The sequence below is a fragment of the Panulirus ornatus genome, chromosome 48, assembly GCF_036320965.1.
Source record: "Panulirus ornatus isolate Po-2019 chromosome 48, ASM3632096v1, whole genome shotgun sequence".
NCBI lineage: Eukaryota > Metazoa > Arthropoda > Malacostraca > Decapoda > Palinuridae > Panulirus > Panulirus ornatus.
In genome coordinates this window covers 21,488,915-21,507,072 of record NC_092271.1, presented here as the reverse complement: position 1 = coordinate 21,507,072, position 18,158 = coordinate 21,488,915, and the positions used below count along the sequence as shown (strand labels likewise).

The 18,158-nt window shown below is 46.1% G+C and overlaps 1 protein-coding gene across 10 annotated transcripts in view; it reads right to left on the bottom strand.

Moving 5' to 3' along the window:
* The window catches only part of IA-2 (tyrosine phosphatase IA-2), a 351,905-nt gene that overhangs the window by 20,453 nt on the left and 313,294 nt on the right, over positions 1 to 18,158 (bottom strand). For all 10 annotated transcript variants that reach the window (XM_071690103.1, XM_071690109.1, XM_071690106.1 and 7 more), the window contains 2 exons: positions 12,036 to 12,227; positions 1,281 to 1,435 (listed from right to left, as the gene is read on the bottom strand). In XM_071690103.1, coding sequence (XP_071546204.1) covers positions 1,281 to 1,435; positions 12,036 to 12,227 — 347 coding nt within the window. The remainder of the gene's footprint in view (positions 1 to 1,280; positions 1,436 to 12,035; positions 12,228 to 18,158) is intronic.

Genomic DNA, 18,158 nt, shown 5'->3' with positions numbered 1-18,158 from the left:
ACGCTCTTCACCAGTCGGAATCCGCGCCTGTTTTCAGACGTGTTGCCCTGAATGCGACACCCGTGGATGTGTAAGAAGTTCGAAAAAAATAAAGAAACGACATAGCCTTTTTACTTGCGATCCTGTAAACATTACGACGCTCCACTCTCTCATCTCTTTACACAACAGTTTACAGGGGAATGCCTCGCCCCTGATACAGTTACACAGCTTTAGATTTCTCCCCCCCCCCCTCTCTCTCTCTCTCTCCTTTTTAACTCGCTGCAATTTTGTTCGGGGCAGTTTTCAAGGGGAGTGTAATTTCGTGAAGAATGTTTTGATCAGTTTATAACGACGCCGTGACAAATAAGCTATTAGTTCAGAGGCTTTTCTCGAAACACACACACACACACACACACACACACACACACACACACACACACACACACTGATAGGCAGGTAGATACTCTTAAGAGTAGACACATGGTAGTTGATGGGTGGGTAACTGGAGGCAATGACGACCCAAATACGACCTTCAGAGATCAGATCTGGATGTTCTTATGTCTGGCCATAATATGTTGTAATGTATGACATGGGACGTCCAACTACCATATAGAGTCAGGATTTCTCTTTTTGGTTAATGACGACCAAGAGAAGAGAGCTACAGAATTTGATCTTAATGTCATAAAAACATCTATTAGACATGAAAACAGATAAAATGAGATGGGGGGAAAAATACCAGAGATAACAGCAAGACAGGAAGAGGAGATACAGGAACAGATATGATGAGGATCGATACGAAGTGCAAGGCGAAACTTGGATGCGGAGGGAGCAGCAGGGACTGAAAGGGGGGAAAAACAGAGTGGAGGGAATTGACATGAGGAACAAGGAATAATGATATATACTGAGGGAACACAGAGAAACGCTAGAATGAAGTGGAGAACAGCGGAGAAGTAGGAAAACAGGGAACAAGGATGTGAAAAACAAGGAAGATGAGTTCATGAGATATTATGAAACCAAATATACAGATGACGTACGAGAGCGGAAAGAGACAAAAACTTGGAGAACAAGAGAACGGGGCGTAAGGAAGTAGGAACGATCAAGGTTAAGGTGGAACATAGAGAAGACAGAGAAGCTTCAGAACAAGTAGAAACAAGAAGGGAGAGACAGAGGATAAAGCGGAGGAGACGTGTAGAGATAGAAGCAAAACCAGGATATGTGTTAGTGAGGGAGAGAACGTAGGTATATGGCAGGAGGGTAGGATGAGTGGAGGTGGTCAGGGTGGAAGGAGGATGGACACAGACCATGAGCTGGTGGAGGACCTGGAGGACGGGGAGTTGTTGCCGTTGTCCGAGTCCTTGGAGATGCTGGAGACCCTCTGGCTTGGGGCATGTGTGGCTGGGGGTTCAGTCTTGCCTCCGTCGCCGGCCTTGCCCGCCATCCTTTCACGACACAGCTCCTGTAGAATACCACCACAAACATGCGAGTTACTGTGGGCAAATAAGTAATCAGTTATCTATTAACAGCTTTCAGTAATTTCTATGTAAACTCATTTGTTACCAGTTCTCCTTATCGATGATAGTACCAACATGTTGCAATAGTTCCTCCCCCTAAGAAGGAATCATGGTAAGCATTTGTGTATATGACATCAGTCTAGAAATATCATGTTGAACTGGAGAGAGGGTTAGTGGCCTAAGGAGTGTTTGGGAGGTCGCCCTTGGCTGGGGCAGCGTTACTTCCTCCGTCCCAGGCCTCTTGGTTGGAGCTCCCCTTCCCTCTCTCTCTTTCTCCCTCCCTCCCAGTCATCTTGGCCGACCCTCCCGATTTTTGGACCGCGTCTTTGTCAACACCTCCAGGAGACTCGCGGGAACTGAGCCCCGTGTTCACGGGGGGGGGCCCCACACTGATGCCTGTGTTTAATTAACTACTTGTGCCGTCTGGGGAGGGTGTTCTACGATCAAGGGGCCCCATCTCGTGTCTCCCTCTGCTGCCTGTACGCCCACCCCTCCCCATCCACATCTGGTCTCCATATCTCAGTCTGTTGTCTTTAATGTCTAATCTACTGTGTCTGTGCCTCTGTCTGCTGTCTACATGTTCCTAGCCACTATCTCTGTGTCCTCATCTGTGTTGCTTTGGTATATTCCTCTCCTTTATTACTCAGGTATACTGTGTGTGTGTGTGTGTGTGTGTGTGTGTCACTCATCCGAGGCAATGGCGTCTTCCCCATCATGTGTTATTATTAAGTCTGGTGTTCTCTCGCCGCAGTCCTCTCTCTCTCTCTCTCTCTCTCTCTCTCTCTCTAACCGAGAACCTTTAGTTGTTATTTGCTATTTACTGTTCCTCTGACTCCCCCGTATTGTGCCAGACTCCCTCAAATCCTTCGAAATGTCCTCACGTGTCACACTGTCTCCCTCACATCTCGGTTGACTTATAATCTCCTCCCGTGCCCTGATCTGCTTATCTTCGCACGTCCTACTGCAAAACCTTCCCTTGACTCCCTCCCCAACACTTTACCTTACATCTCGTTTATCCCCAACTTCCTCACGTTCCTCCTCACTCCTTTCCCGCACTCCCACATTCTTGCTGCCCTCCCACATCCGCGGACTCCCTCCCTTTGGCTACTTCACGACTTCCTCATACCTCCCTCACAACTGCCGTCTCCCTACCATCTCTCTCTCTCCTTGACATCCGGCGCGTGCTTTACGCCCCTGCTAGTTCCCTCACGGCTGCCGACTCCCTCCCATCTTCCTCCCTCTTTAAAAGTGGTTGTGTCGTGATTAAAGTGGGCGGAGGATTCTTTACACTGGTAAATGAAACCCGGGTTCGATTCCTTTGACAAGCGACTTCGAAAGCCGTAATGAATTTTGGGACTTAGCCTCGTCGTATCGATAAGTATCAAGAGCACTTGACCAAAGTTTTCAAGATACCAAACTTCTTTTTTTTTTTTCCCCCCACCCTCATGCTTTTTAATTACACGACATCTTTCCGGACGATTTATCTGGTCCCAGCTGACACGATGATGCGTCTCAATGTTATGAAGATATAAGGCGTTTATTTTTCGACTATTTTTTTTTTTTCTTTAACCAACGTTCGTCATATTTAATAATGTTTTTCTATTTTCTTGAGATGACGGGTCGTATCGCAACAGCGTCGTGTCCTGGGAGGGAGATGTGTTGGAGGCGACGGATAGGGGGGTCAGGACGTACTATGGTTAAGTGTAGGTCCTCAGAACACAGCTTGGGTTGCCACACCTGCTGCTGTGATCAGAGCAGGTGTTGTGGAACTGCTACACGTAGTCGAGACAAATGTCACTAAGGACGGAGGTATAATAAAACCTGTATATGCTTATCGACATAAGGTGTCAAATTTACTTACAACTGGGGCAGAAGCGGTCGAGATAGATGAGCGCCATGGGGACCTGGCGTGACCAGGCAGCTGTGGGTGGTGAAGGAAGATTGGGGACCTGGCGCGACCAGGCGGGTGTGGAGGGTGACCTAAGATGGGGAGACCTGGCGTGACTGCTTCATCACAAATGTTAAGGGATTAAAGAAGTGGATACGTTCCTCACCACTGGCACCTGTGGCTCAGTCGAAATAATCCAGGGAAACACTGTGAAAATTCCCAACCAAAGACACTCTGACGTAACTTTGAGAGAGTGTCTTATGTCTGAGGGGGTCAAGATATATGATGCCATGACGTCTTTGTGTTTTTCTTTTGGTCTGGTAGAACTAAAACACCGTACAGAACTGCAATGAGTAATGTGGTTGTGGACGATCAGAGGCCGGCAATCTTGCAGTGTCAGTCACCGAGTCATCTTTAACTACCCAAAGATCATCATCCAGACATAGTTCACTGATAAGAGTGATCGTTGTGAGTTGTCTTACATGATTAATCTGCACTTTCAAGATGGGATCATGACTCAAGCTACTCAAGAACTGAAAGTGAACTCCAAGTACCGAAAGAGTATTTGGTGGGTACAACTCAAGACTATCCAAGAACTGAAGTGAACTCCAAGTACCGAGAGAGTATTTGGTGGGTACAACTCAAGACTATCCAAGAACTGAAGTTAACTCCTAGTACCGAGAGAGCATTTGGTGCTAACTGGATTTATACAACGGAGATGCTCCAGGGCAAACGAATCTACCAGACAAAGTGGGTGGTGCTCCTCCACCACATTATTGCCACTCGCTGTTCACATCCTGGCAACATCTGTTGGACTGGCGGACTCCACCATAGTTGAAGGGAGCAGCGTTCCGGCAGGAGCACTTTACAGGTCACACAAGTGATAAAATTAAGTGTACGCACCGCCATTTTTCACTTACACTGAGAGTTTTAAGTGATTACCGTTTCATGCCGGGATGGGAAAATGCCATGATATCTGGGAATTTTCAGCGACAAAGGTGTTTTTACAAAAACGGCTGGCGCAGAGCTGCAGACAGACGCCTGCCCTGCAGCTACAGACACATATATGATTAGCACGAGCTACACAGCCATATGTAGAGGCAGAATCTTCACTTCACCATGAAGAGATATATGCAACAATCACCACTGGAAAGAGAAAATAAAGACGGTGAGTACTTTCGCTTAAGATTCTGTCTGAGGATGTATTAAACAAAAGTACTCACTGTTATTACTTACTCTATACACTGGTGATTGTTTTATATATATATATATATATATATATATATATATATATATATATATATATATATCGTGATAAACCATATTCATGATCATGTGTGTCCATTAATATGTGAATTCCAATAAACGAAAAAAAAAATAAAGATAAAACTGACCTTACTTTTGAATATACGCAAAATGCATAATCCTTGATGATGTTTGCACACGTCTAGAATTATCCTTTTAAAAACTATAAAACGATATGTAAATAAGAAAAACTGAATCTTTCACATCGACTTTACTGAAAACTGGGGCCCCGAAAAAAGGAACGGAATATATATATCTATCTATCTATCTATCTATCTATATATATATATATATATATATATATATATATATATATATATATATATATATATATATATATATATATATCATCATGACTAGAGGAGACAGTGTGGTTCATCGTAACTATAAAGTATATGATTCTGTCAAGACTCACTCACGGTCGTACTGAAATGCCGACATCGTACGAACAGTTGACTTCTTCGTCTCTAGCTTTCTTCGTGGACGTTTTGCAAGTTTCTGCTTACACGGTGTAGTGTGCGGCCCGTCCAGTGAATAACACGATGCTGCATCGAATCGCTGACTAAAGCCGCTGTTTCGATTCAAAGAAGAGAAAACGGGATATAAAAGTGTTTCACTTTGCCTGGGAGGCTTTTGCCTTTGAACTGGGGCTGGTTGTATTACCTGACACAGATATGGAGGAGAAAATGATATAAGCAGACATCACAACGCCATTCCCTTGAGTCGCTGGCGGCTATGAAGTATGTGATGTAATGGCTTGATGAACATTACGTGTTCCAGTTCATAGCACATAACACACAATTACACCACATCTCGGGAGCAGAGTGAGTATAGAAGAAGAAGGGAGACAAAATAAGCAGCAAGATAAGTGGGCCAAAGGCCGTTTCGGACTGGAAAAAGCTGACAAGTCGGAGAGATTTATTCTTGCACGCGGAGCAGCAACAAGTGCACGGAACCAGAGCTTCCGTGTTGAGGTACGACAGTAATATTCCAGTGGAGGGAAGGAGGAATTAGATAAGGGGAACGCTGTTCCCTTCAACTATGGAGGAGTCTGCCAGTCCACAGATGTTGCCAGGTTGTGAACAGCGAGTGGCAATAATGTTGTGGGGAGCACCACCCACTGGTAGATACGTTTGCCCAGGAGCATCAGATGTATAAATCCAGTTAGCACCAAATGCTCTCTCGGTACTTGGTCTTACTTCATTTCTTGAGTAGCCTTGAGTCATGCCCACCGTTTAATGAAGGTGACTGGACGGAGAAGAACGAACCACCTTTGGTACGTGAACAATGACTCCCAGTGGTTTATAGGCAGAACACAGCTAGTATGTATGACACCAAGTACGTCTGTCTTGTGCTCCTCGTGGAGAAACACAAAGCCATTAATTGGGACGAGGTAGCCTTCAGGAGCTTTAGAAAAAGGACTGGAAAAGAGACTCGGGTGAAGAGGCATTAGACTCTGTGTGGTTACATAATTTTTTTCCCGTTGTGAAATCTCCATGCAAATTTAAGCTTACGTAGGCTGTGTAACATGAGCGATTGCTGACCTAGCTCGGAGTTTGAGATGTAGGAATGGAGAGCTTTGGGGAGTTAATTGTCGACGAAAGTTATATGAAAAAAATAGAAGAGGTTACGAGAGATTACAGGTTCTTGAGGAACATTCAAGTTTTTAGAATAAGAAATTGATATCTGCAGTTACTCCACCGATCAGGGTCAGTCACAGAAAAAACTCTAGAAGTGAAAGAACAAAGCGGAGAGGAAATCTGGAAGAGGGAAGTATTGAGATCATGTCTGCATACCACAATGTCAGAAAGCTTTCGAGATCACATTGATCAAGACACTAGTTATCCTCCTTTCGGAGAGGACGACCAGCCACTCATCAACAATGGATAGGATATCACCAGTGGATCTCTCGTCTTTGCGAAAACCGTACGGATGACCAGAGAAAAAACCCGAAGAGACGGATGAAGGAATGGGGGGGGTCAAGAGATGAGAAAACTTCTCCAATGTTAGGAGTTAAAGCAATAAATCGATAGTTTGAGAGCTGACGGAGTTTACCTTACAGAAAGAGAAAATTTGCCTTGTACTAAAAGCATGTTTCCAATGTGGGGAAAGAGAAAAAGCTCAAGCAATCGAGGCAAACGTACAACAGACGAACATCCATTGACGCCAGCCAGTTCAGAAAACACTTACAAAATCAATCACGAGGAGCAATGCCGTCCGTCCGGGCCCATGAAGCTTGCTTGTCTCAAAAGAGACGAGGACTTTGTGGACCCACCGTCCAGTTCGAAGAACTCAAGAGAGGCATTGAACTGCCTGCGTCGTGTATAGGTGGGTGTCCATTCATGTCCAGGATGTCAGCATACACGCTTTCTATAATAATCAAAATGATGCTACTACTGCTACTACTACTGCTACTACTACTACTACTACTACTACTACTACTACTACTGCTACTAGTACTACTAATGATGAAAATGATTATTATGTGTTAGAAAACGGGGATTTTTAGCTGTGTACTTCAAAATTGAGAAGTATTTTCTTCAGTCGTTCTAAGGATGGAGCTGGAGGACTCGAAGGAGGCTGTGTCACCGTTGTTCAAGCGGAGTAGGGGCTTCGAGATGTGTGGGGTGTCGGGAGGAAAAAAATGTGGAATGTTCAGGAGAGAGAGAGAGAGAGAGAGAGAGAGAGAGAGAGAGAGAGAGAGAGAGAGAGTAGGGAGCGGAGGGTGAAGGGAGGAGGGGGGGGACTCAGCTGCTGGAGAACAGATCACACGTTCATCAATTGATTCTCCCATTGATAAAGCCTAATTAATCTACCACCAGCATACTTAACCGGGAAATCCGATCACGTCCACTCCACTAATTATAATCCGGACAGTAATGTCTAACAGGTTAAAACACGGCAAACCTAAATTTTCCTGGCCCTCGTCAGATGCATGTGGTCGAGTGTGTCTGGCTGGTGACCAGGGTAAATGGGAGATTATATACTTTCTTATCAGGGCAGCTGAATTCTATTCAACCCCTTCGGCACGACGGTACACGACCCCAAGAGTACGACCGTAAGACCCAACCCCTTCCATCCCAAGCATACCGGTACGGCCCTTGGGCCCAACCCCTTCCATCCCAAGCATACCGGTACGACCCTTGGGTATATAATGACCGCTTGTGGGTCAGGTCAAAGGCTACGTTGTCGTAGAGGTGTCGTGCCTTCGTCGTGCTCAAGGGTCGTACCACCGTATTCATGGGTCGTGCCGTCGAGGTAATGTAATCACTTACTGTTGTCAGACATCGATTAAACGTATATGTTTTCCAATTACGCTAATTATTGTTAGTGCAGACTCAGTAAGCGGAAACATGAATGAATAAATAAGTGTGCGTATTTACCTTTTAAGGGAGAGAGTTCACACACAAACACACACACACACACACACACACACACACACACACACACACACACACACACACAGAGCTACGAAGTAGTACCAAACCTAACATTCTTTACTTCTGTACGTACATGATCCCGCGGCCTCTCTCTCTCTCTGACATTTTCGTTTTGGCTTACCACATGCTTTTTCACTGTTGGCACAACCTACCGTACTTGCTGTAAGTATTCTTTGGTGTAGGTATTGTGCTTTGGTGGTGTTGCTTTTAATCGTCTTTGCAAGCCATGATGATGTTCTTGTGCGATGGCATTAATATCCTCCTTAGTATAGTTGGGGGTCATATGACTTTATCAGGGTTAAGGGTGTGTGCGCTTGACGCATAACATCGTACCTAGCTTGTTTTCTCTCTCTCCCTCCCTCTCTCTCTCTCTCTCTCTCTCTCTCTCTCTCTCTCTCTCTCTCTCTCTCTCTCTCTCTCTCCACAAGCCAAAGTATCGTTACACGCTGGAACCTGAGCTGGTGATAGAGCCTGGCTCTCCTCTAGTCCAGAGGTCGTGGCTTCCCTTCGTCTTCCCGCAGACGGCACCCTTCAGGTCGGCAACTTGTTTCCGGATGTCACTCTGGCAATCCTCAGATGGAGAGTCTAAAATACTAAGGTGTTTCTAACAGAAGAAGCACGGGATGTTCTTGATTATATCCCGGAGGGTCTAATACTAAGGTGTTTCTAACAGAAGAAGCACGGGATGTTCTTGATTATATCCCGCTCTCTGCCAAATGGTTAAAGCTTTCTTACAATAATAAGATTCTTCTGCCGTTTGAGAGGAACTTGATTTACTCTGCTTCAGAGTTCCGCTCTTCTGTATCAGTCATCTGGTCCGCTCTGTTTGGTGTGGACGGAGCAAGCAAAGTTCACATGGACCTGCGCATGCGCCGCCGCCAGTAAGGTCTGCCACACGCCCTGTGCCGTGTCCTCAAGGAGCCCTGGGTCCTAGCGACTCTGGCCTACCTACCTACCGCTCCCCGTTCGACCCCTGACGGCACAAGGGTTCCTGTCGCAACCCTTGGTAGGCCAGTCAATAGCCCGCACTACATGATGGGTCGGGAGGAGCCATCTGCTTTACTATCCTGTCTCCATCTGTACAGAATACGAAATTTACAATATCGCCAAGTGTACTGCAGCAGATAACCTCGTCACAGACCATCAGGTCTTCTGGCATATGGCTTTCCCATGTACTGGTCTCCTCCAGCAGCTAACCTCCGCACGGACCATCAGGTCTGCTGCTACGTGACCAACATGCTCAGTACCAAGAAGTTGTTCACCTTTACCACGCCACCAACATCATGGGAACCATTACCAATGTCCTCCCTCGTCCACGGCTGCAGACTCTTCTTCCTTGGGGGGTGTGTGTGTGTGGAGAAAAAGAGGCCATAATAACGTGCTTGCCTCTGTATCGCAAGTATTTTATTGGATTTCAAAGTGAGTTAAATTAGTTCAGCCGGTCAGAGATTCGTGCAATATAACGAAACTGCGGCATATATTGGGATGGTCGTGCGTGGCGTGTGGGTCGTGTGATCCTCCGAGCCGACCAGCAACGATAATTGGTTAGGTCTGGCCTGTCGAGGACCTATCTTGCCTTTGGCTTATCGAATAATTGGCACGGATACACGGCTTCATGTGTCATCAAAGCAAGCAGTGCTGGCCGGGGGGTGGGAGAGACTGGGTACCGGCTCTGCCTACCCTACCGACGCCTACCGCCCCTCTCCCTCGCTCTCACAACCGGTTTTTCCTCTGTCGCGTGCTGGCGTCTACCGCAGTTATTTGGTCTTTGCCTCTCCGCTTATGAGCCGTTCATTCCCTCCCGTCTCGGATCTTCCCTTGTTGATCGGTCTCTCTCTCTCTCTCTCTCTCTCTCTCTCTCGCTCTTGTTCGCTCCTTCTTTCCTGCCGGTCGGTCGGTATCCATCTGTCCGTCCACGCTTCTCTTTATGGTCTGCCGATATAGGGTCTTTATCATTCTCCGTCTCTCCGAGCTTCGCTGGGTCTGTCGAACGTCACTCCTCCGTTTGGGTCGTTCTTACCATTCCACACTGTCATTCTCATTTTCTTTCGTTTCTATATTATGGTCTTGTCTCGTGTGTGTTTACATTGGTTTACGTGCTTATTTGTAGTCAGTCTTATTTTGTTGTATAGGAGGAGGGAGTCTACACACTCATAAGGTCCACACCTCAACCTCTCGTTTCTAATCATTTTTTTTCCCTCTAGTGTCACAGGATTAAGCTGCTCTTCACTTGGTCTGTTCCATTCGTCCATTAGCCCTTTGGGAGGGAAAATGCTTTTCGTATCTTATTTTTTTTTCCTGACTCTTTATTTCATTTACTTTCCCGTCATGCTCTCTTGCGAGGTGGTTCGTCGCTGAACCCACTCATGAATTCAAAGACAGAACATAAAACTCGACAATTCTTGATTTGGGTTGCTAGTCTCCGTTCGTGGCGAGACTCTCTCTCCTTCTGTACAGTGTCGAGTGCTTCAGAACTCTTTTCACATCTCTGTATGATTCTTCGAATGAGAGGGGACCAGATTCGTGATGCACACTCCGATTTCCATCTATTGGGGTAGATATTTCCTTATTCCTTCTTTTCTTCTTTTTTTGATTTCTAGAGAGTAAAGATGACAAAGACCGAGATGAGATCAATCATCTGGTTCAATCACTCCTGTCGATCAGCACACTTGAGTCAATAATGCTCTCTCTTCCCTTACCAACTTTGTTTCAGGGCAGAGCACCTGTCTCATCACCCTTTTCTTCCTTTCTCATCTTGATAACAACTACGTATAGTGAAGACACCCACCCCATCCTTGGGGCCTTCGAGGGCGAGTGCTCACTTGGATCCTGTCTCTGTTCCTGTCTGTGGAAAATCAGAATTCAAGAGGAGGAGGTCTCCACCTTTCCCACCCCCGCTAACCTGTTGGTCGCGCCTCATATGACACGCAGGGTATATATATATATATATATATATATATATATATATATATATATATATATATATATATATATATATAGGTGGCTATGTCATCCCCCTATTCCAAGGGATAAAGGAAATTTACGTATATGAGGATAAAGAATCATGTAAATTACAAGGGTAAATTACCGCTGCAATTGTTTCACTGCGCTGGTTATTTCCTCTCCCTACACCCACGCAGCGACAACATACCACATTTCACATCATATATATCTATATATCTATATATATATATATATATATATATATATATATATATATATATATATATATATATATATATATTTACGGAAAGTAAAGACAGATCTAATGTGGATGACCACTAATGTGTATTGCTAGTCTATATTAAAAGATTTGCTTAGAGAATGTGGTCCACAGTAGTAATATGCCAACACTTCCAACCAGGCCGTAAATAATACTGACAGACATGGGAACAATCCTACACTTATGATGAGGACAACACGTCGAAAATGAAGTTGAAATCAGAGGCTGTAAGGCAACAAGATGGAAGCAAAAAAAAAGCGCTCTGCCAACTTCCTAACTTTCGCAACTGTCACTCCTCCAGTGTTTCAAGTTCTCAAACTATTATCATACAATTAGCCTGTTGTCCAAAGAAGATATTGGCTTCTCGGTAATTAATGTGTGGCCACATTGTCTCCTCGCTCCCTCCCTCCTAGCGTGAAGTAGAGTCCACGGCGTTTCTTCGTCGTCCACATGGGCGGGGAAAGAGAAGACCGAGACAAAGTGATGAAGAACTCAGCCCCTGTTCCTCTTATGCTCCGTAGGGAGGGAGATGATGTTCCCCCTCCATATACGTCTTGGAAAGTGAAGAATAAAGTGTATTTTTTGGGGTGGGAGGAAGACCTCAACTACAGAATCGATAAATGGATTGGTATTTTGGCTGTCATGAGAGAGAATTCCCTCTCATCAAAATGTATTGCAAGTCTTATTACCTGGTAGTCCTTGGAGGCCTCGGTGTCGTGAGCGGTGATCTTCTGGAGCTTGTCCTTGGACCTGGCGTGGCGCCGGAGGAAGAAGAGGACGGTGGCCGCCACCAGGAGCGCTGCCATCACCCCGCACACGATGGCCGCCGCTGCCAGGATATGCTTCTCGCTCGAGCTGAACACCACCGCCGACATGGTCGTCTGCCGGAGGAGACCAGACACACGTTTAGTATGAAGTACGTCCTGCCTGTGGTTGCTCCACCAGATAAAAACCAATTAGTTCTTTCATAAGTAATTACAAAACACATACATAAGTACATATTTTCAGGAGAAATACAAGCATATGTTTAGACCCAGATCCAATCCGAATCGGTGTTTGTGAAGAGTGAGGATTTTACGACAATGTTGAGGATGGCAAGTCTGCTGCTAGTGGCTGCTGATGATCGACAGTGGGTAGAGACCAGCTGATGATAAAGAGGAACTAATAAAAGTATATTACAAAGGGGAACCATTGCAATATTACTGGAAGATGATCAATGCAACAAAGCAACTGAAAACAAGAGTTTAGGCTCATGCATCTCCCCAGTGCTTAAAATTAAGTGATACTTTATTTTCTTATTATGCCTCCGCAGAAACAAATGGAGTGTTGTTGTTGTTGTTTGTTTGTTTGTGTGAGTGTGTGTGTGTGTGTGTGTCTTCGTAGTGGTGGATACCCCACCCATAAGAGATCAGGACTGATTCACAGCCGAGGGGTACGATCCTGTTCCCTCACAGCTTAAGTGTTCCAGCACTCTTCTTTAATCCATGACGAGTGTGTTAAGATGGAACATCAACATCCACCCTTTTTTTTCCAGTCGCTTATGCCACATCAAGTGGATACGGGACTCTGGTTACGTTTCATTATGGAGACTGTTACATGGTGTTGGTACACAACGGGGACGCTGGCCGGGGTAAGTCAAGTCTGTGGCTATGTCTAACCAAGATCAATCCACCGTGGAGGACGATCTTAGGTTACACCTGGGGTTAGGGAATCACGGAAGGACGTTGGTGTGTACATCAAAGACAGTCCCCTTTCTTACCCATCGGTGAGGCTGAGCTGTACGTGACTGGACGATCGAACACAGAGCAGCTGGGGAATTGAATGAGATGTTGAGGCAATCAGACGCATGACAACCAATACGGGATCACTTTATCTAATAGGTGGCGCCAACGACTTGTTTTAGCGGATTGATGGACGTGCGACTTACCCAAGTCCGCGAGCAGGTCATCTAACGCTTTCTAAAGACAACAAAATAAGAGGCAGTGAGGAAGTCGAGATCGGAATATGAGAAGAGTTAAAGGTTATGTATGAACGGTACGACTAAAGCGGGATGTGAGAAGTGAACGAACACCGAGGTGATCCCCTGGAAAATGACATTTCAGGCCGCTCTGGTGACCTGTTTGTTTGACCGTACATACTGACTACAGAGATGCTGACGATGACTGCTACGAGACGAAGGCATCACTCGACGGACGAGCCATCCTCACCCTGGCAACAGCTAAGATGCGTCTGGCGTTATACCAAGGGCAGTGTGTAGTCACACAGGTGGTTCAAATCTTTTCGACCGTAGTGTTTGGGTGTTCCAAGGCGAAGGGGTGCAGCCGACCAATGAACACAAGCGTCCCTTGACGACTCGTCTTTACCTTGTGAGTTTCCCTTGAATGTCTTTATAAAAGATCATACTTTCACCACTTGAGATTTATAATTTCTTTGCACTTCTCTCCCAAGGAATCCTCTAAAACGATGTGGTGGAAATGGCGAGCCAAAGTGTGGCATCACGCTCCGCAGAAGCAGTGAGTGGGAGTTGGGTTAAATATAACATTTACTCCTGAAGGTCAATTACGTCAGACGTGAAAGTTTATTTGCGAGGCAAGATGGACAGTGACACCTCGCTTGCGACGGGAGGCGGAGCTGGAGAGGAGAGCTTGCCAGTGCTGGAAGCGTCGCCTGGATCAAAGAGCTTCGTGGACCGTGTCTCTCCTTCCATAGGGGTACAACACAGGTGTCTACTTAACATGGAAAGTTCGATGCTCCATCTTGTGTAAACCGTAGTGGTTCAGTGGGAAGGATGGGATACGTGTTTTGTGAGGGATGCAGGCAAGACGGAGGTCATGCCAGGCTTCCGATAGTGACCTGTGACCAGAGTAAAGGCCAAGGTCCTGTATGTCGTGGATGGACACGATCTATGAATGTATTTCTGACTGACTGACGTGCATAAGGACTTTGTGAAGGGTCGAGGAATTTAGTATAGGGATTGCTGGAGGGCTTGTGGGAGTGTGATGAAGAAGGGAGAGGAAAGGAGAATGAAAGGACGAAGATCCTAGGCTTCAGTCTAGTTGATCCATTGTCCGTCAAACGAAATATGCCAGAGGGTCAATAGCCACCCCAACCACTCGACCCAACAACCTAAATCCTTCGACATACAAATCCGTCGACACTGATGATGTAATTCTTCCATGACTAACTTATTTCAGAGAAGAAATCCTTAGATCAGTTTCTTATCGCACACCAATGATAAATGAGTTATATCAGAAACAAGGGAAATAAAGGAAATAAATGAGTTATGTCAGAAACAAGGGAAATAAAGGAAATAAACGAGAGAAGGACTCCACGTTCTGTGGTGTAAGAGGACGGGTATGGATTGTCAGCTGTGTCGAGAGAAATGTTTGCCTCAGCCACCACCAGGCTTCTCCTCTCATCCACCCTTTCTTGCTATCCCTCCATCAGCCTGCCTCACCTCCACCACTCCTACTGAACCTCCAACAACCTGCCCACGGCACCCAAGATAGTGTATCTCCATCACCATACCTCCGTCATTCCTGCTGTACCTCCACCATCCCTCTCCCACATCTCCATCACCACTATAGCGGGAAACTCCCCTGTAACCTCGCCATACCTCACACAACAATGGTGGCTACCAGCCACCCCAACCAACCCCAACCCCCGGCAAAATATGTAATCTCGTGGCCATTTTTGCGCCTGCTGGTAATCAAGGTAATGGCTGACGATGAGGCCGGCTCCTCCTCAGTGTGTGTGGGGAACATGATTGTCACTTTCTTGCATTCCGCTCGTTCCCCCCCTCCGTCACCTGGTCCTCGACCAACACGCCACAGGCTACGGGTCAGGTCCCCTCCATCAAACACGAGATTCCCGGCCTTGCGTGCCGTGGCAAAGTGCTCCAGCCGAAGACATCCATTATTCGTAAGCAATGATTATTTTCGCCACTTCGTAGGCGGTTCGATGTTGACGGGTTTTTCCAAGACGGGGCGGCTGGTGCCTTGTGGGGGTCGGTCGGTCGGTCGCCCTCCTCCCACGATGGGCAAGTCGGCCCTTTTGTTGGCTTAAGGTTCTTCCCTCCATCACGATCTTTACAGGGGAAACTCATGGTGTTGAACACTAGCGCTTCCCCAGGACTGGTGGCGCTGACCGTAACAATCACCATACTCCTTCCCATGGATCTGTGTGACGTGATCATGGGTGTTGTAGCTTCGAGGTACGGTACCTTCCCCATGGTGTGTCACACGTAGCGCTGGTGTACCCGCACGGTACAGAAGGAGGGAGTACCGTGGTTTACCGTGCAAGTAACCTGATGGTTACCAGCGACCTCCGCCAGGGTCATAGATGTACGGAAATCTTGACTTATTTATTACTTCTGAGAGGTCTCTCTCTCTCTCTCTCTCTCTCTCTCTCTCTCTCTCTCTCTCTCTCTCTCTCTCTCTCTCTCTCTCTCATACACACTTAAGCACATACAGATACACAGAAAGAAATAACATAGACACACACACACACAGACGAAGCTGTGTGTATCTGTCCGTTAAAGGAATGGTGAGGCAGGGGTTTCCTCCCTCTCCCAAACATTACAATCCATCGTCTACATATTTCTCAAATCCTGGGCCTGTTCAGAGGGACAACAAGTCATTATTTTTAATCATGCCAATCAGACTGGGGAGTGATTATTCCTTAATGGTGATACAACGAGCGGGATCAGACTGGCGAGGATCCTTCCCTCCCTCTGACCACCACCACCACACGTACCTCTCTCTCTCTCTCTCTCTCTCTCTCTCTCTCTCTCTCTCTCTCTCTCTCTCTCTCTCTCTCTCTCGACCCTACCATGTGAGTTACCAGCACACCCTGCCTGGTCTGATGAACGGACACCCTCCTCTTACCCTTGCCATGTGAGGCACTACTACTGACACACCCTATACCCATCATACTCACCTCCCGCAGCACCGTGGGTATGGCAAAGCTCTGCTACACAGACACACATACACAGACACACACACACACACACACACACACACACACACACACACACACACACCGCCAGCCTAGGGTACGATATTGCAAGAAGTTGGTGAATAATACAAAATACTATTGAAAAAAAAATAATCATAGATATTTTAGTCAGAATTCGCAGAACTGCGTGACCAAAACACCTAGAGACTAGGAGACGATGTGACAGACCTCCTGGCTATGAGACTACGAGAGACCCAGCAAGACCAGGAGATGTCTCTCAATGGTCTCACCAGAACGAGACAGGCCAGCGAGGGATGGGGCGGAAGGAAACATCATTCTGAATGTTTTCTTCCATTAAAGGCATTCCTCGCCTTGTGCAATCATCTGCCGTCAATTACTCTGGGTTTTGGCGGCCAGACAAACACTCGACCTGTTGTCCAGTGAGAGGAGGAGGAGGAAGAGGAGGGGAGAGAGAGAGTGTGTGGTTTGGGTGAGCAAGGAAAAGAGAAGTGCATGTGTGGGAGGGAGGCTCAGGGGTTTGTGTGTAAGGGTGGACCTACGAATAGGAGCAGCAGAGCGGCGGGAGAAACGCGTGTGTGTGTGTGTGTGTGTGTGTGTGTATGGGGAGTGAGGGGGTCGGGGCGACGTAAGGTGTGTGAGGGAGGGAAGTGTGTGGTGATGATGGGGGGACGGTGCGCAGGTGTGAGTAGAGGGAACAAAATTGTCTTTTGGGTTTCCTCGTTGGCTCACTCGCCCACTGGGAATCTTTTCATCACCTTAATGATATCTGATCTTCTCTGGTTGCTTTCCTTTCACGTTCACTCTTTATCTTTCACGTGCCTTTAGGGATACGACTTCCTCACTCCGTCAGAGAGATAATGGTGAAAGACAAAGTTCGGTTACGCACAACAATCTAACCGTATAATGTGTTTTTAAAGACGTCATTCTAACATGATGTAATTCCTCCGTAGACTTCATGCTCCACAGCCTCTGCCGAGGTCGTTCGACCATATTTTTGTTTCACACGCGATTTCCTTACCATAATTTCTTTTCCGGAGTTTTCCTATATTAGTGTGACTGCTGGTCTGTCTCCTTCCCTTTACGTGAGCGGTGCCTTCCTCTACACACACACACACACACACACACACACACACACACACACACACACACACACACACTGACACCCTCACCACAACACTCTACGTAGTAATCCCTTCACGTTTCATTATGTATATTATTGAGAGTGATCTCATCAACGTGACGAAGGTTTTGGAAATACTGTATATATATATATATATATATATATATATATATATATATATATATATATATATATATATATATATATATATATATCTTTAGCCATCACGTCTCAAGAATGCACTGGAGTCTTGCCAGGCAACATGAAGTCGTCCAAATTTGCCTAATTCGCCCCATTTCAGATTCGTTCTAGTCCGTATTGATCTCTTCGTCATACATTTCAGTGGACACACCATCACTTTCCCCATCAATCTGATATTCAAGAATAGAGAAAGAACATGAAAATGTTTCCCTGTTTTTCCCCCCTATAATCATCATCACCATCATCACCACCGTCATCATCATCATCATTATCTTCATCATCATCACTTGAGACGACGGTAGCGCTCCCACAATACATTTTTCCTCTCCTTTTTCTTAATCCATCATGTGTTATTAGTTCCTACCTCACCTTTTTTTTTGACTTCTCTTCAAAACTTAATTCAAATAATGTCCTCACATTTCCCTCTTCCCCTCTACCCTCCATCCATGTTCCATCTTCCTGCACACTGGCGCTGTACAGTTCCTCCCCTGTGTTTCACATAAGCGCGCACCAT